General features: G+C 43.1%; 1 protein-coding gene across 2 annotated transcripts in view; it reads left to right on the forward strand.

The window, feature by feature from the left end:
* Positions 1-14,236, forward strand: part of elovl5 (ELOVL fatty acid elongase 5) — a 200,200-nt gene that overhangs the window by 165,680 nt on the left and 20,284 nt on the right. For both annotated transcript variants that reach the window (XM_072498586.1, XM_072498587.1), the window contains one exon: positions 3,818-4,005. In XM_072498586.1, the coding sequence (XP_072354687.1) occupies positions 3,818-4,005 (188 nt within the window). The remainder of the gene's footprint in view (positions 1-3,817; positions 4,006-14,236) is intronic.

The raw sequence follows: 14,236 nt of genomic DNA on the forward strand, positions 1-14,236 counted from the left end.
AGCCGATATTGTCTCCCCATGTTTCTTCGACCAAAATGCATTACCTCATATTTCGCTGCATTGAAATTCATCTGCCAGGTGTCTGCCCATTTAGTCAACTTGTCAGTGTCCCTCTGAAGTTGCTCAGCATCATCCTCGCAATTCACTATTCTTCCGAGCTTAGTATCATCTGCAAATTTGGAGATTTTACCCTTAACACCCACTTCTAAATCATTTGTATAAATCAGAAAAAGCAAGGGTCCCAACACTGGGCCTTGGGGAACACCACTTTCAACTCGTCTCCACTCTGAGAAATGCCCATCTATACCTACCCTCTGTTTCCTATCTCTTAGCCAACTTCTACTCCATGCTGCCAAGAACCCATTAATCCCAAGCATTTTAATTTGCTAACAAACCTGCCATGTGGCACTGTATCAATGCTTTCTGAAAGTCCAAATATACAATATCCACGGCACTACCTTCACCCATTGCCTGTGTCACTTCATCAAAGAACACAATTAAATTTGTCAGACATGACCTACCCTTGACAAAGCCATATTGACTGTCTAGTATTAACCTATTTTTCTCTAAGTGTAGATTTATTTGATCCGTATTAAGGCCACCATCAGTTTGCTCACTATTGATATCAAGGTTTGTAGTTTCCTGCGTTATTCTTTGCCCCTTTCTTAAACAACGGCATCACATTTGTATTCCTCCAGTCCCCCAGGACTAATCCTGTGTTCAGAGAGGCCTGGAAAGGTTCTGTCAACGACTCTGCAATATGCTCCCCTACCTCTCTCAGCAATCTAGGATGCACACCATTTGGGCCTTGGGACTTCTGCATCTGTAGTGCTGCCAGCGTTTTGGCACCTTTTCTTTATATCACTATACTGCTCAATTGCACAATTTCAATTGAGCCATTGTCACTATCTTCTAATTTGGTAAAGACAGAAGCAAAGTACTAATTTAGTATTACTGCCATACACTTCGCTTCAGTGAGCAGTTTACACTGCCAGTCCCTATGGGCCCCACGCTGTCCTTCACTAATCTTTTACCATTAATGTGCTTGAAGAACATTTTGCTGTTTGTTTTAGCACAGCCTGCAATCTTTTCCTCATGCTTATTGTTAGTCTTCCTTATTCCAACGTTAGCCTCTCTCCTGCATTTGAAATACTCTTGCTGATTTTGATTGCTATTATTATTCCGACATGTATCATATGCCACTTTTTTCTTCCTTATTTTATCATCAATACTTGGGCATCCAGGGTACTCTAGCTTTGGATATATTTATTTCTCATGAGTATGTACCTAGCATGCACCCTGTTCATCTCTCCTTTCAAAATCTCCCATTTTTCATTCACTGTTTTATCCCCAAAAATGCATTTCCAATCAACCTGCTCCAGTTCAACGTTTAGACCCCTAAACGTTTCCCTTTTCTAGTCTGGGATCTTAATCCGTGACTGATTTTTTTCTTTCTTTTTTATAAATTTAGAGTACCCAATTCATTTTTTCCAATTAAGGGGCAATTTAGCATGGTCAATCCACCTAACATGCACATCTCAGCAGGTCTGGCAGCATCTGTAGGGAGGGAAAAGAGCTGACGTTTCGAGTCCAGAACTGGACATGAGCTCTTTTCTCTCCCCATAGATTCTGCCAGACCTGCTGAGATTTTCCAGCACTTTCTCTTACGGTTTCAGATTCCAGCATCCACAGTAACTTGCTTTTACCCTGCACATCTTTTGGGTTGTGGGGGTGAAACCCACGCAAACACGGGGAGAATGTTCAAACTCCACACGGACAGTGACCCAGAGCCGGGATCGAACCTGGGACCACTGCACTGTAAGGCAGCAGTGCTAACCACTACACCACCGTGCTGCCCTATGACTGACTTTTGATAGGATAAAGAAGGTGCAACTGTTTCCAGTGGCAGACAGACCTGTAACTCGAGAGCACCAATTTAAGGTGATTGGCAAAAGAATCAGAGATCGAGGTGTGGAGAATTTTCTTTTGCACAGCAAGTTGTTGTGATCTCTACGCAGCCTGAAAGGGTGATGGAAGCATATTCAGTAGTAACTTTCAAAACAATTGAATATTTGCTTGGTTTTGAGGAAAAGGCGGGGAAGTGGGGGGGGGGGAGGCGCAGCTAATTGGATAGCTTGTTCAAAAAACTGACGGAAACATGAATGGCTGAATGGCTTCCTTTCCTGCATGATTCCGTTTGCCATCCTCTAAACCTCTGAAACCTCCTCATAATAAGGGAATATTATGGCAAACCCTCCCACTACATCCACCACCAATGCCTTTTAACAATGAGGGATGCAAGCCATTTGGGCCAGGCGACATTTCCACACTGAATAGAGGCCATCCTTCCCGATCTACTTTCACCTCATCGACCATCTCTGCGTCTACCAATATTCTGTCAGCAACCTCTTCCTTAGTAAAATAGATCTTTCAGACGTGGAAACTCGTGATTGCCTGTTGGCAGGATGTTCTGGTCCCATTGAAGTCAGCGACCATTTACATTGCTTGACAACCATACACACCAGGGAACCCGCCGGGTGGCATGATTGGCAGGTTCTTCTGGTCCTGCTGGCGGGAAGGGCTGGGAAATCCCAGACATTATTGAAGTACTGAGGGGTAATAAGAGTCTAAAGAAGAAAATCTCATCAAATAGAATGAAATAGGGGAGTAGAGTAGAGCCACATAAAGTGGAATTTAACATATTAGCACACAAATCCCAAGATCTAGATGTGCAAAGAGGGGGTGGCCAAGATAAGAATTTTCATTCACCTGAATAATAACTTTATGATATTTTATTCCCTCCTCATACTCTCTTCACTCATTCAGTTTTATTTGGCACTTTTTTAGTGCATGTTTGAAAGGTTGCGCAAGGATAGATTGTTAGTGGTATTTTGTTACAGCCATTATTTAAGCATCTGAACAGCAGTTAAAGACTCACGCTTGCCCTCCAGTTTCACTCATGATTGGTAAGTGCAGAGAACTGACTATCCGTCAGAGAAAGCGTTGATACCTTATTCCACATCCAGTCGGGTATCTTTGCCACCTGCTTTAAACAATTGCGTATAAAGCAACATGACGGGCAAGAAATTAGAAAAACGGCCTAATCCTCTGGAGAAAGAGGCAGATTGTTCCCAATTCGATGTTCCCAGCGTGCGTGGTTTCACCCAGTCTTGCCACTAAAGTATTTATGTCGGAATCTTTTGGATGATTGAAGGCAGTTTATCAGAAAGTGTTGCCTAATAGTTCCTGTGCCTCCTTGTTTATTTGAGATAGCCTATCAATGTGATATTCTGTCTCGACCTGAAAGCTTCCTCTTCAGCTTGCTGAGTAGTGAACGTGAACAACTTGTTGACTAGCTGTGCTTAGCAGTGCACTGAGCCATAACAATTTGCTTAATGCTGGGGAATTAAGGTTTATTCAGTTTGTAGCTCAGATAATGACAATTCTTTTCAATCCATTATGAGCAAAATGCAAAAAGCAATTTGAAAAATGTAATTCCATTTGCAATGCTTTCTCTCACAATGTACCCAATCTGTGATGCTATCAGCAGATACTATGGAGAGGGTAAAAACGAACAGAACATTTGTATTAATTTAGTTTGTACATTTTTCCACATGGTTTCACAATTCATGAGGAAGATGATAACATGCTGTGACTTATTTTCTACATGTTGTAAACATGTCAAACCATGCTTGATGTGTACTGTATTGTGAATTATCTCAAAGCTGACTGGAAGTTAAGTTCTGTTTATTATTATATATAGTTGCAGATGGTTCTCAAAGAGCTTGTTCTCACATTGATTTCTCTCTTATTCCAGATTCAAGAGTTGAGGGTTTTTTTCTTCTAGATAAGTATCCCCCTACTTTTATACTTAGTCTCCTGTACCTCTTCGTGGTTTGGGCTGGACCAAAGTACATGCAGAACAAAGCACCTTTATCTTCTAGGGGAATACTAGTGGTCTATAACATTGGATTAACGCTCCTTTCCTTATACATGTTTTGTGAGGTGAGAAGTGTGCACATTTTGTCTGTTGTCATGAATTAATTTGATATTTTTCTCCCCACAGTGCTTTCATGTTTTGCTCTCTCTATCTTGTAGTCTAAGAGTTTCTTGTTACTATTTGTGTTGAATAAAAACAATTTGGATCAAATTAAATTGGTAGGAAGAGTTGGGAGAGGGTATGGAGGAGGGGTTCTGGAGTGAGGTGCTCCGGAGAGTGAATGCCTCCACCTCATGCACAAGGTTGCGGCTGATACAGCTGAAGGTGGTATATAGAGCACACCTCACAAGGGCGAGGATGAGCCGGCCCTTTGAGGGGGTAGAAGATGTGTGTGAACGTTGCAGGGGGGACCTCGCATATCACGTTCATGTTTTGATCCTGTCCAAAGCTGGAGGATTACTGCAAGGATGTTTTTCGGGTAATTTCTAAAGTCGTGCTCGTAAAACTGGACCCGGTCCCTCGGGAGGCCATATTCGGGGTGTCGGACCAGCGGATGTTGGAAACGGGTGCGGAGGCCAGTGTTGTAGCCTTCGCATCGTTGATCGCCCATAGGCGGATCCTGTTGGGATGGAGATCAACCTCGCCACCCTGTGCCCTGGCGTGGCTGGGGGACCTGTTGGAATCCTTGACTCTTGAGAAGGTTAAGTTTGAACTGAGGGGAAGGATGGAGGGGTTCTACAATTCATGGGTGTTATTCATTATGCACTTTCAAGAATTGGATAACATCGAACATTAGTGGGTGGGGGGGGGGGGGGAATGTTGGGAGAGTTGGAGAAAGGGGACTGTATGTGTTAATGGTGACTATGGGTGATTCCTGATTCCTTTTTGTTATTTGTTTATGTTAACATGCGGGCAGTTGTTTGGGGGTTGGTGGGAGGATGGGATTGTTGTTGTTGATATGGGGTTGACATTATATTCATTACTGCTTATTGTTTATTGTTGGTGGGTGTAACTTTGGGAGAAAATGTGAATAGGATGGGAATAGAGGGATACGGACCCAGGAAGTGTAGAAGACTGTAGTTTAGTCGGGCAGCATGGCCGGCACGGGCTTGGAGGGCTGAAGGGCCTGTTCCTGCGCTGTATTTTCTTTGTTCTTTGTTCTTTGTAACTCTTAAGTTCACTTCCTTTCCCAGCGTCTGTTTTTAATGCATTTATGCAATACCCATTTGGCTAAAAGATTACCAAACACCTCTGCGCAACATCTGAGCACTGCCGTTTTAAAAGTGTCCATTTCTATTAGTTTTAATTCCATTGTATTATCATTATATATTCTTTATTGAACTGCTGAAGAAATGATTGCAACAGGATGTCTGGAGAGCGAAATAAAGAAAGCACAGAACAAGAAAAGAATGTTTCCTCCAAGCCTGTCTTTATAGACCGTGTACAAGAAAAATATCCCTTGCACATAGCGGTTTACCATCTCTCCCAAACATAATTCAAAATTCTTTGCATGCAATGAATCAATTAGAAGGGCGGGACTCTTAGTGTACCGGCAGATGTAGTAGCCATTTTGTGTGCAGAAAGATCCCACAGACAACAATGGACTGAGTTACCAATTAATCATTATTTTGCTGGCTTAAAGAAAAATGATGGCCAGAACACCGACAATAATTTTTTGTTTGTTTCTGGCAGTACCATTGAATTTTTAACATCGACCAGAACAGCAAGTTGTACCCTAGTTTCACTTCTCATCTGACAATGCAGCACTCCCATAGTGCTGCACTGCAGAATCCATCAAGATGGTGTGCTCAAATTCTAAATTGTGTTTTGGACTCAGACAATTTTAACATTATATAGATTTATTGAACCTCTGCAGAGATGGCTCCTCAATGTTTTACTGCACACTTGCTTGGTAAAATAATCAAAATAATATATTATTCAAAATATCTACCTAACTTCCTAGCACTTCCACACTATTAATCCCCTTTGAAGGGTAGGGTTCCTAAATGTCGCACAGTAATTAGGAAAATGATTTGGGTTTTTTTCCAATTAAAGGGCAATTTAGCGTGGCCAATCCACCTATCCTGCACATCTTTGGGTTGTGGGGGTGAGACCCACTTAGATAAGGGGAGAATGTGGAAACTCCACATGGACAGTGCCCTCAGCGGCGTGAGCCAGCAGTGCCAACCATTGCGCCACCGTGCCGCCCAATTTGTTTTAAATAATTGCATGCTCTCTTGACAAATTGCAGTGCCGATTAAGTTGTATTTTTAAAATCAGATTTTATTGACAATTTACAACCCTAGTGTTTCTGGTGTTTTTCAAATTTTCTTTAGCCAGGGCAACGAAAAATAACTTAAAGGAAGTACAGCAAATTCAGAAAGGATTCGTGAAAATCAGTTTTATTTTATCTTGCACATCACAAAATCTAAAGAAAACAAACAAGGATATAATGGGCAGCATTAAGCTAAGACAGTCCATGGACAGTTACACGATTCATAGACATTACTCCAATGGGTCCAGTAATACACAACTTCAAATTTATTTGACAATAATTTAAGGCATTTTGCCTACTGGCCGCTTCTATATTGATTAGTCAATTGCCTGAAACAATATGACCAGCTGGGTCAACAAATTATCTTACCTTAAATGCATTCACCTCCAGAATTTGGCACTGCATCAATGAGATTGCTGTCACATCAGGGACACTATTTCATAGATTATCATAGAATTTACAGTGCAGAAGGAGGCCATTCGGCCCATCGAGTCTGCACCGGCTCTTGGAAAGAGCACCCTATCCAAGGTCAACACCGCCACCCTATCTCCATAACCCAGTAACCCCACCCAACACTAAGGGCAATTTTGGACACTAAGGGCAATTTATCATGGCCAATCCACCTAACCTGCACATCTTTGGACTGTGGGAGGAAACAGGAGCACCCAGAGGAAACCCACGCACACACGGGGAGGATGTGCAGACTCCGCACAGACAGTGACCCAAGCTGGAATCGAACCTGGGACCCTGGAGCTGTGAAGCAATTGTGCTATCCACAAGGCTACCGTGCTGCCTGAAAATCATGCATCAGTGATAACACATGTATAACGCACCAGTGATAACAGGCATGTATTGCACCAATGATAACATGTGTACAGCACCAGTGATAACACCTGTGGATTGTATCAATGATATTTCTCATTCCGGGCAGCACGGTGGCGCAGTGGTTAGCACTGCCTCACGGCGCTGAGGTCCCAGGTTTGATCCCGTCTCTGGGTCACTGTCCGCGTGGAGTTTGTACATTCTCGCCGTGTTTGCGTGGGTTTCGCCTCACAACCCAAAGATGTGCAGGGTAGGTAGATTGGCCACGCTAAATTGCCCCTTAATTGGAAAAAATGAATCGGCACTCTAAAATGTATTTAAAAAAAATGATATCCCTCAGTCATCACGCCAATGATATCATGTGTGCATTGCACCAGTGATGTTACATGCACATCACAGCAGTGAAAAAACACACCCATCGTGCCAGTGACAATGTCAAGCGCATCTTTTTTTCTTCCAAAATATATATTTTTTATTTAAAATTTGTAAACGTACATTGGAAACCATTTTGAATTAAAAATGACAGAAAATGCAATAGGGTTCAACTTTTCTCCGTACATCACGTTCCACACTGAGGTGTCACGATTCAATTTCATATGACATTCACAATGTACATTTCATGTCAGGCATATCAGCCTCTACTCAATTCCCAGCCTCTTAGTGTACTTAGACAGTGACCTTTCCCCATTCTGCCTCTGTGGCAGCTGCCCCAAATTTTTGCGCCCCTCAGCTTGTGGTCCTGGACCTTGGAATGTGACGGCCTGCAACAGTCAGTTGAGGACAACTCTTTGCACTGGAGTACCATCAACTTTCAGGCAGACCAAAGAGCATCTTTCACCAAGTTAATGGTCCTAGAGCCACAGTTGATTTTTACCTCGGTGCATGAAAATAGTCCATAAAACACAGAGACCCGTGTCATGGAACTATTCGGGATGAAACTGGACAAAAACCGTTGCTTCTCTCTCTAGACCATTTTTTTTGCAAAGGCACATATCAGAAGGAGTGGACAATGTTCTCATCCTCACCACAGACACCTCGAGGACAGCTTGCAGAGGGGTTGAGACTCTGGACGTGCACAAAGTATCTGACGGGGAGGCCAGCCAAACAATGTCTTGGTGCTTGTTTGAAAGTTTCGGTGAGGCATTCTGCCGAATGGCTTTGACAGTTTGTTCATGGAATCATCTGACAGGACCTAACATCTTTTTCCCGCACGGCCTCGACGACATTATTGAGGAAAATTGCCTGATGGATTTGTAGACAAAGATGTTTTTCTGCACTGGAGTATTCTGTGACATTGTGGCCAGACCCATCATTTACAACATTTGGGCTTTCTGGCTATTGTTCTGCAGCAGCAGTGACAAGACCTAGGCCACCCAGATTAACTTGGTTTCCCATGCTGGATCCGCATCAGGAGTGAACACACAGGCACACGGACTGTTCTTTCTGCCAGAACAGCACACCTCATGTGCACTGCAGAACCCCTGGACCTAGAAATTGGGTCACACTGCACCAGTTGTACAAGAGTAAGATGGGTGTCTAAGTATCCAGCATGGTGGACTTGTTTGCACACTCATTCTTTGCCAGAAGGCTGCTGGCTGCTATATTGGTAACAGCTCCGCCATTAGGTGTCCAGAAATGCCCGAGGAATGGAGTGTTTGGATATTCAAACTGTCAGCCAATCGCCTCTTTAAAATCCCCTTTGTTAAACTGGATTGTGCGGTTAACTTCAGAAAGTGCTGAGTGTGCTTTTGGTCCATTTTTTCAGGCACTTATCATCAAAACCAGTGATCCCTAAAGGGACATGCCAGCAAAGACGTGTTTAAACATTTTACACGCCGCATTATGAAATGGGGAGGGGCAGGGCCCTACATTAAATCCACTGGCATATTTACTGCTTGTCCGCCCCCCAATTGCTTTCTGTCTGACCCCATTTCACTGTCCTAATGACCTATGCCGGTTGATCTTGGGGTGTCCTGGGACCAATGAGTTTCTTTGACACCACAACTACTGCCTGCTCCTGATCAGCAATAAAGAAATTAGGGCACCCTGCCTTATTAGGCACACACAGAATGCTCAATCCAATTTTGAGGTGGCAAAGGAAACTACACTCGTATAGTTGAGCAGATGGCTTTTTACAAATTTGCACCATCAATGGAATGTCAAAATGTTGCAAGTAGTATTTGCACATTTGGATGACCTTGTTTTGGTGGAGTCAGGTTAACCTACTTGGAAACAAGCATCGGCCATTTTAACTTGCAACATAAGAGAGTGCAAACACACGAATCAATGAGAAACGGTAAATCTAATTATTATTTAATAGTTACCAGTGCAAAAATTAAACCATTGTTTAATTAACATTAATGTTTAATCAATGATTAATGTAAAAATAGTATGTTAGGCAAGCAGCAGGGATTTTGAAATTGCATGGCTTCATTTGTACCCATTATTATGTGCCCGGGTTTAGAGAACACCAGAGTATATCATGGAGTTCACCTGACCCCCAATTTTTAATAGATTTTGGTTATGGGGAGCACAAGGGCCCACTTTACAGGTGTGATGCAATAGAGATCTAAAGTATTTTTAAACAAAAACAATATTCCATGCACCCAGTTAACATTTTATAAACACACAGTAAACATCGTATCAACTACCAACACTGATACCCCCCCCCCCCCAAAGATACAATACTCTATAGGTAACCCTTAGTAACTTTCCTAACAACATCCATAAGTCAAAGACAGTAGGTTTTCATTCCTTACAGAAACAGGTATTACTTTGAAATCATCAAGTGATCTGGAGATATTCTTTAGCATGCAGAGAGAGAGACCAAAATACATCTCCGTGATTTGAATGCAGCTCCCCAACTGAAAACGAAACTAAAACTCAGCTACAAAAAAGCTGCCAGCTCAAAACGAAAGTAAAAAGCAGAGCCAGAGCCCATCTCCACCCACACAATGACATCACTGCAGCCACTGGAGAAGACAAACATTTCTTAAAGTGACATTCCCATGTCACCAGTGTGAATGGAAATTGCTATTGAACTTTGGCAAATTCTGTAAAGCGTTGGAGGTAAAGTGAGGGCAAATATCTCCAGATGTTCAATATGTAGTCACGTTAATTAAAAAATGTCAGTAATGAAAAATATGAGAAGATATTAAAACAAATGCTAGACTTGTTTGTTAAGCATATTTATGATTTCTCACACTTAAATCTGAAATAAAATGAAGCCTATTCTGTAAGTTGTGGAGGAGTTGGATGGAAATAAAATTCAGCCGCAGAGTGACTGGAACATTGTCCTATCTCTCGCACACTTTTTAAATAATGGCACAATGTTTGCAGACCTCCAATCTTCTGGTAACTCATCTGTACATAATGAGGATTGGAAAATGATCTTCAGAGCATCCGTTATTTCCTCCCTGGCTTATTTTAAAAGCCTGGGATATAGTTCATCCGGTCTTGGTGATTTATCCAGCTTCAAGGATGTCAGCCCCTCCAGTAATCCCTCTGCGTCACCCCTCTCCTTAGTGAAGACAGGGATAAAGTACTCATTGAGAACCTGCCACATCTTCAGCACCTGTGCCCAAGTTACCATGTGCATCTCTGCTGGACCCTACCTTTTCATTGTTTGTTCTCTTGCTCTTAATGTACTGGTAAAAGACCTTTGTGTTTTCTTTGATTTTACTTGCCAATATTTTTCATACCCTTTCTTTGCTTTTCCTAATGACCATTTTTACTTCACCCTGTGCTTTCTATACTCTTCTAGGCTTTCAACAATACTAAGTTTTTTGTGACTGCCCTAAGTTTTCTTTTTCTGCTTCATCTTTCCCTGTGTGCATCTCGATAACCAAGGGCTCGGGATTTGGCATTACCACCCGTTTTCTTTGTGGGTACATTTTTAAAACATTAATTTGTGGGATGTGGGCTTTGTGGCTAAGGCCAGCATTTATTGCCCACCCCTAATTGCCCTTGAGAAGGTGGTGGTGAGTTGCCTTCTTGAACTGCTGCAGTCCATGTTCTCTTTTTTTTCTTTTCTTTTTTTGTTATATAAATTTAGAGTACCCAATTCATTTTTTCCAATTAAGGGGCAATTTAGCGTGGCCAATCTGCACCACCGTGCTGCCCCTACAGTCCATGTTCTTTAGGCACATCCACAGGGAGAAAGTTCAGGATTTTTGACAACACAGTGTCCGGAGAATGCCTATCACTGACTGATCTGTTACGGATTTCCCTTCAAGTAGCTGTAACCAGTCGACTTTCGCCAGGTCACTTCTCAGCTTCATAATTTGTCTTTCCCCAATTTAGAACTTTTACTCCTGTTCTATCTTTACCCCTTTCCATAATTATGTTAAATCTAATAGTCTTATGGTCACTATCTCCAAAATGGTCCCCCACTGCTACTTCATCTCCTTGCCCAGCTTCTTTTCTGTAAGACTAAACCTAGAATTGCAACCCCTCTCGTGAGACTTGTTACTTGCTGGCTAAGGAGGTTCCCTTGAATGCAGTCAAGATAATTTTATTGTGCCTGTTCGTATCCCAGTTGATATTAAGGTAGTTGTAGTTCACTACTATAACTGCATTCAGAAATTTTCAGACATGTTTGCTCTTCTATCACCATTTCACTATAGGTCTATAGTACACTCCGAGTACCGGGCAGCACAGTAGCACAGTGGTTAGCAATGTTGCTTCACAGCGCCAGGGTCCTAGGTTTGATTCCCGGCTTGGGTCATTGTCTGTGCAGAGTCTGGACATTCTCCCTGTGTCTGCGTGGGTTTCCTCCGGGTGCTCCGGTTTCCTCCCACAAGTCCCGAAAGACGTGCTGTTAGGTCATTTGGACATTCTGAATTCTCCCTCTGTGTAGCCGAACAGGTGCCGGAATGTGACGACTAGGGGCTTTTCACAGTAACGTCATTGCATTGTTAATGTAAACCTACTTGTGACAATAAAGATTATTATTATTAGTAGTAGTGAGGCTGCCTCGCTATTTCTGAGCTCAACCCTTAATTCGATGATACATTCAGTCTATCATCCCCCCTGTTCACAGCTCTTACTTATTCTTTAACCAATAATGCTATACCCCACCTGTTTTTAGCTCGCTCTCTATCCTGTCTGAAATCCCGGGGATGTTGAGCTGTCATTTTTATTCTCTTTAACCTAGATTTCTGTTGCAGCAATGATATCATGCTGTCATGTGCCTGTCTGTGTCCTCAGTTCATCGGCTTTGTTTGCTATACTCCTTGAATTTAAATAAATACCGATTAATGTTGCCAAATGTCTGTATTGTAAATCATTTAACTGTTGCTTCTTCTGCCTTTCAGAGTCACTTGCTCATTTTCTATCTCCCATTTCCTGCTCTGAATTTGTGCTGAATCTGCCTTCAAGTTCCCATGCCCCTGACAACCTAGTTTAAACTCTCCCCAACAATACTGACAAGTCTCCTTGAAAGGACATTTGCCCAGGACCAGGTGAACCATCTCTAACTCTCTGCCGTAATTCTACTTTGAACCATGCCTTCATCTCACTGATCTTGTCCGGTTCCCAAGGGCTGCCCTTGTGAGGTTATATTCCTATTTTCCTTACATAGTCAGTGCATCACCGGTGTCGGCTTGTCTCCCTGACCCCAGCCCAAACCACACCCAACCTGCCCACATTTGCACCTATGGGCAGTGCCACTCGGACACCCTGGCAATGCCAGGGTAGCGGTGCCAAGGTGTCAGACATTGCAGTGCCAAGGTGCCCAGGCGCCAGCAGGGTATTACCCTGCCCCGAACCGGACCACCCGGAGGGGCCTCCAATGGCCTGGGAGACCCCCGAAAGTGTTGGTCCACGTTCGTGTGGAACAGTGCTAAACAATGCCATGGCGAAGCTGTTAATTTCCAGCCTCAGGAGAATCTGGCGTGGACATATTTAAATGAGCTGAATAGTTTATTTAAATATGCTAACCTGGACCACGACCAGTGAGGGCGAGATCCAAATAGCGACATCTCATGGAATCGGTTACATCTTGTGAGGTGATCCAAACTTGGCAAATGTCAAACAGCCTCATTGGGGTCACCGAGCCGGGTGAGATGAGGCCATTAGATCACGCCCTATGTCTCTCCTTTACCTTTCTCGAGGGGATGAGGAGAGATGAGAAGACTGTGCCACCGTGCTGCCCTGTTGGCCCCTTCATGCGTAACACAGCCCCAGTCTCCTCAACTCCCCGCCACGTCCCCCCACCCCCCACCCAAACCCCACAACTTGGGTGTTAGTGGGTGACCACTTACTGAGCTCAAACCTAGCCAGCTGTTTTGGGCGGGCTGACAGGATGAAAAATGGGGAGTTAAAATAGCCCGAAAATTTGAGCCTTTCCTTCAAAACCCATACCCACCCTGTCTTGCCTAGATTAACATGGCGTGACATTGCCCATTCTTTATATGGATATCTTTTGGAGCATGTTGTATGTCATTGGCTGTGCCCATCTTAAAATAAATTCAATGTGCAAATCCCTGGACGTATTCCGGACTGTCTGCATGTGTTTTTCTTTGATGGTGACAGTATTTGCCAGTGGGTTCGGAAGTAAATAATTGGACCTAGGCTGGGGAAGACAATGAATAGGATATCGTGGAGCAAGATGCAAGGTGACATAAGAGAAATGATGTTGTCTGGCACGAATTTCAAACCTTCATTCATCATTTTCCATGTCCCACTAACATTTTCTGTCATCTTCACAGGGGAAAACACATAGGAATGCTTCTCTATTAAGAATTTCACTCAAAACCCCCGTACCCCTCTCCCTGTTGGCCACAGATAATGTAATTCATTAAGGCAATATCCTCCTGTAGTTGGCCGTAGTTTTGTTGTTTTGTTTTTGCAACTCATCGCAAAAATGTCTTCCTCATACATTGAGCGATTCAGCTACACAATTCCACTTTCACACATTTTTTTCCGCTGAGGATTCAAGATCTTCTCCCAATTTTGTGGAAAGACTTTTAACCGTTCACCAGGAACTGTAATGAACTGAGCAGAGTCCATACCAGACTGGGTGGCCTCGAGCCTTCGACACCGTGAAGAGGCAGGCTTGGAAGAACAAATTTCCTTTTCTTGCTAATGTGGTTCTTTTGTATGTGTTGGGATAGAGAGGATATGTGTTGGGATAGAGAGGATGTCTCTGAACCATTTGGCGGGGAGGGGGAAAGACCTTTCTCTTTGTTAGCTGTGTG

Source organism: Scyliorhinus torazame, chromosome 4, assembly GCF_047496885.1.
Source record: "Scyliorhinus torazame isolate Kashiwa2021f chromosome 4, sScyTor2.1, whole genome shotgun sequence".
NCBI classification, from domain to species: Eukaryota; Metazoa; Chordata; class Chondrichthyes; order Carcharhiniformes; family Scyliorhinidae; genus Scyliorhinus; species Scyliorhinus torazame.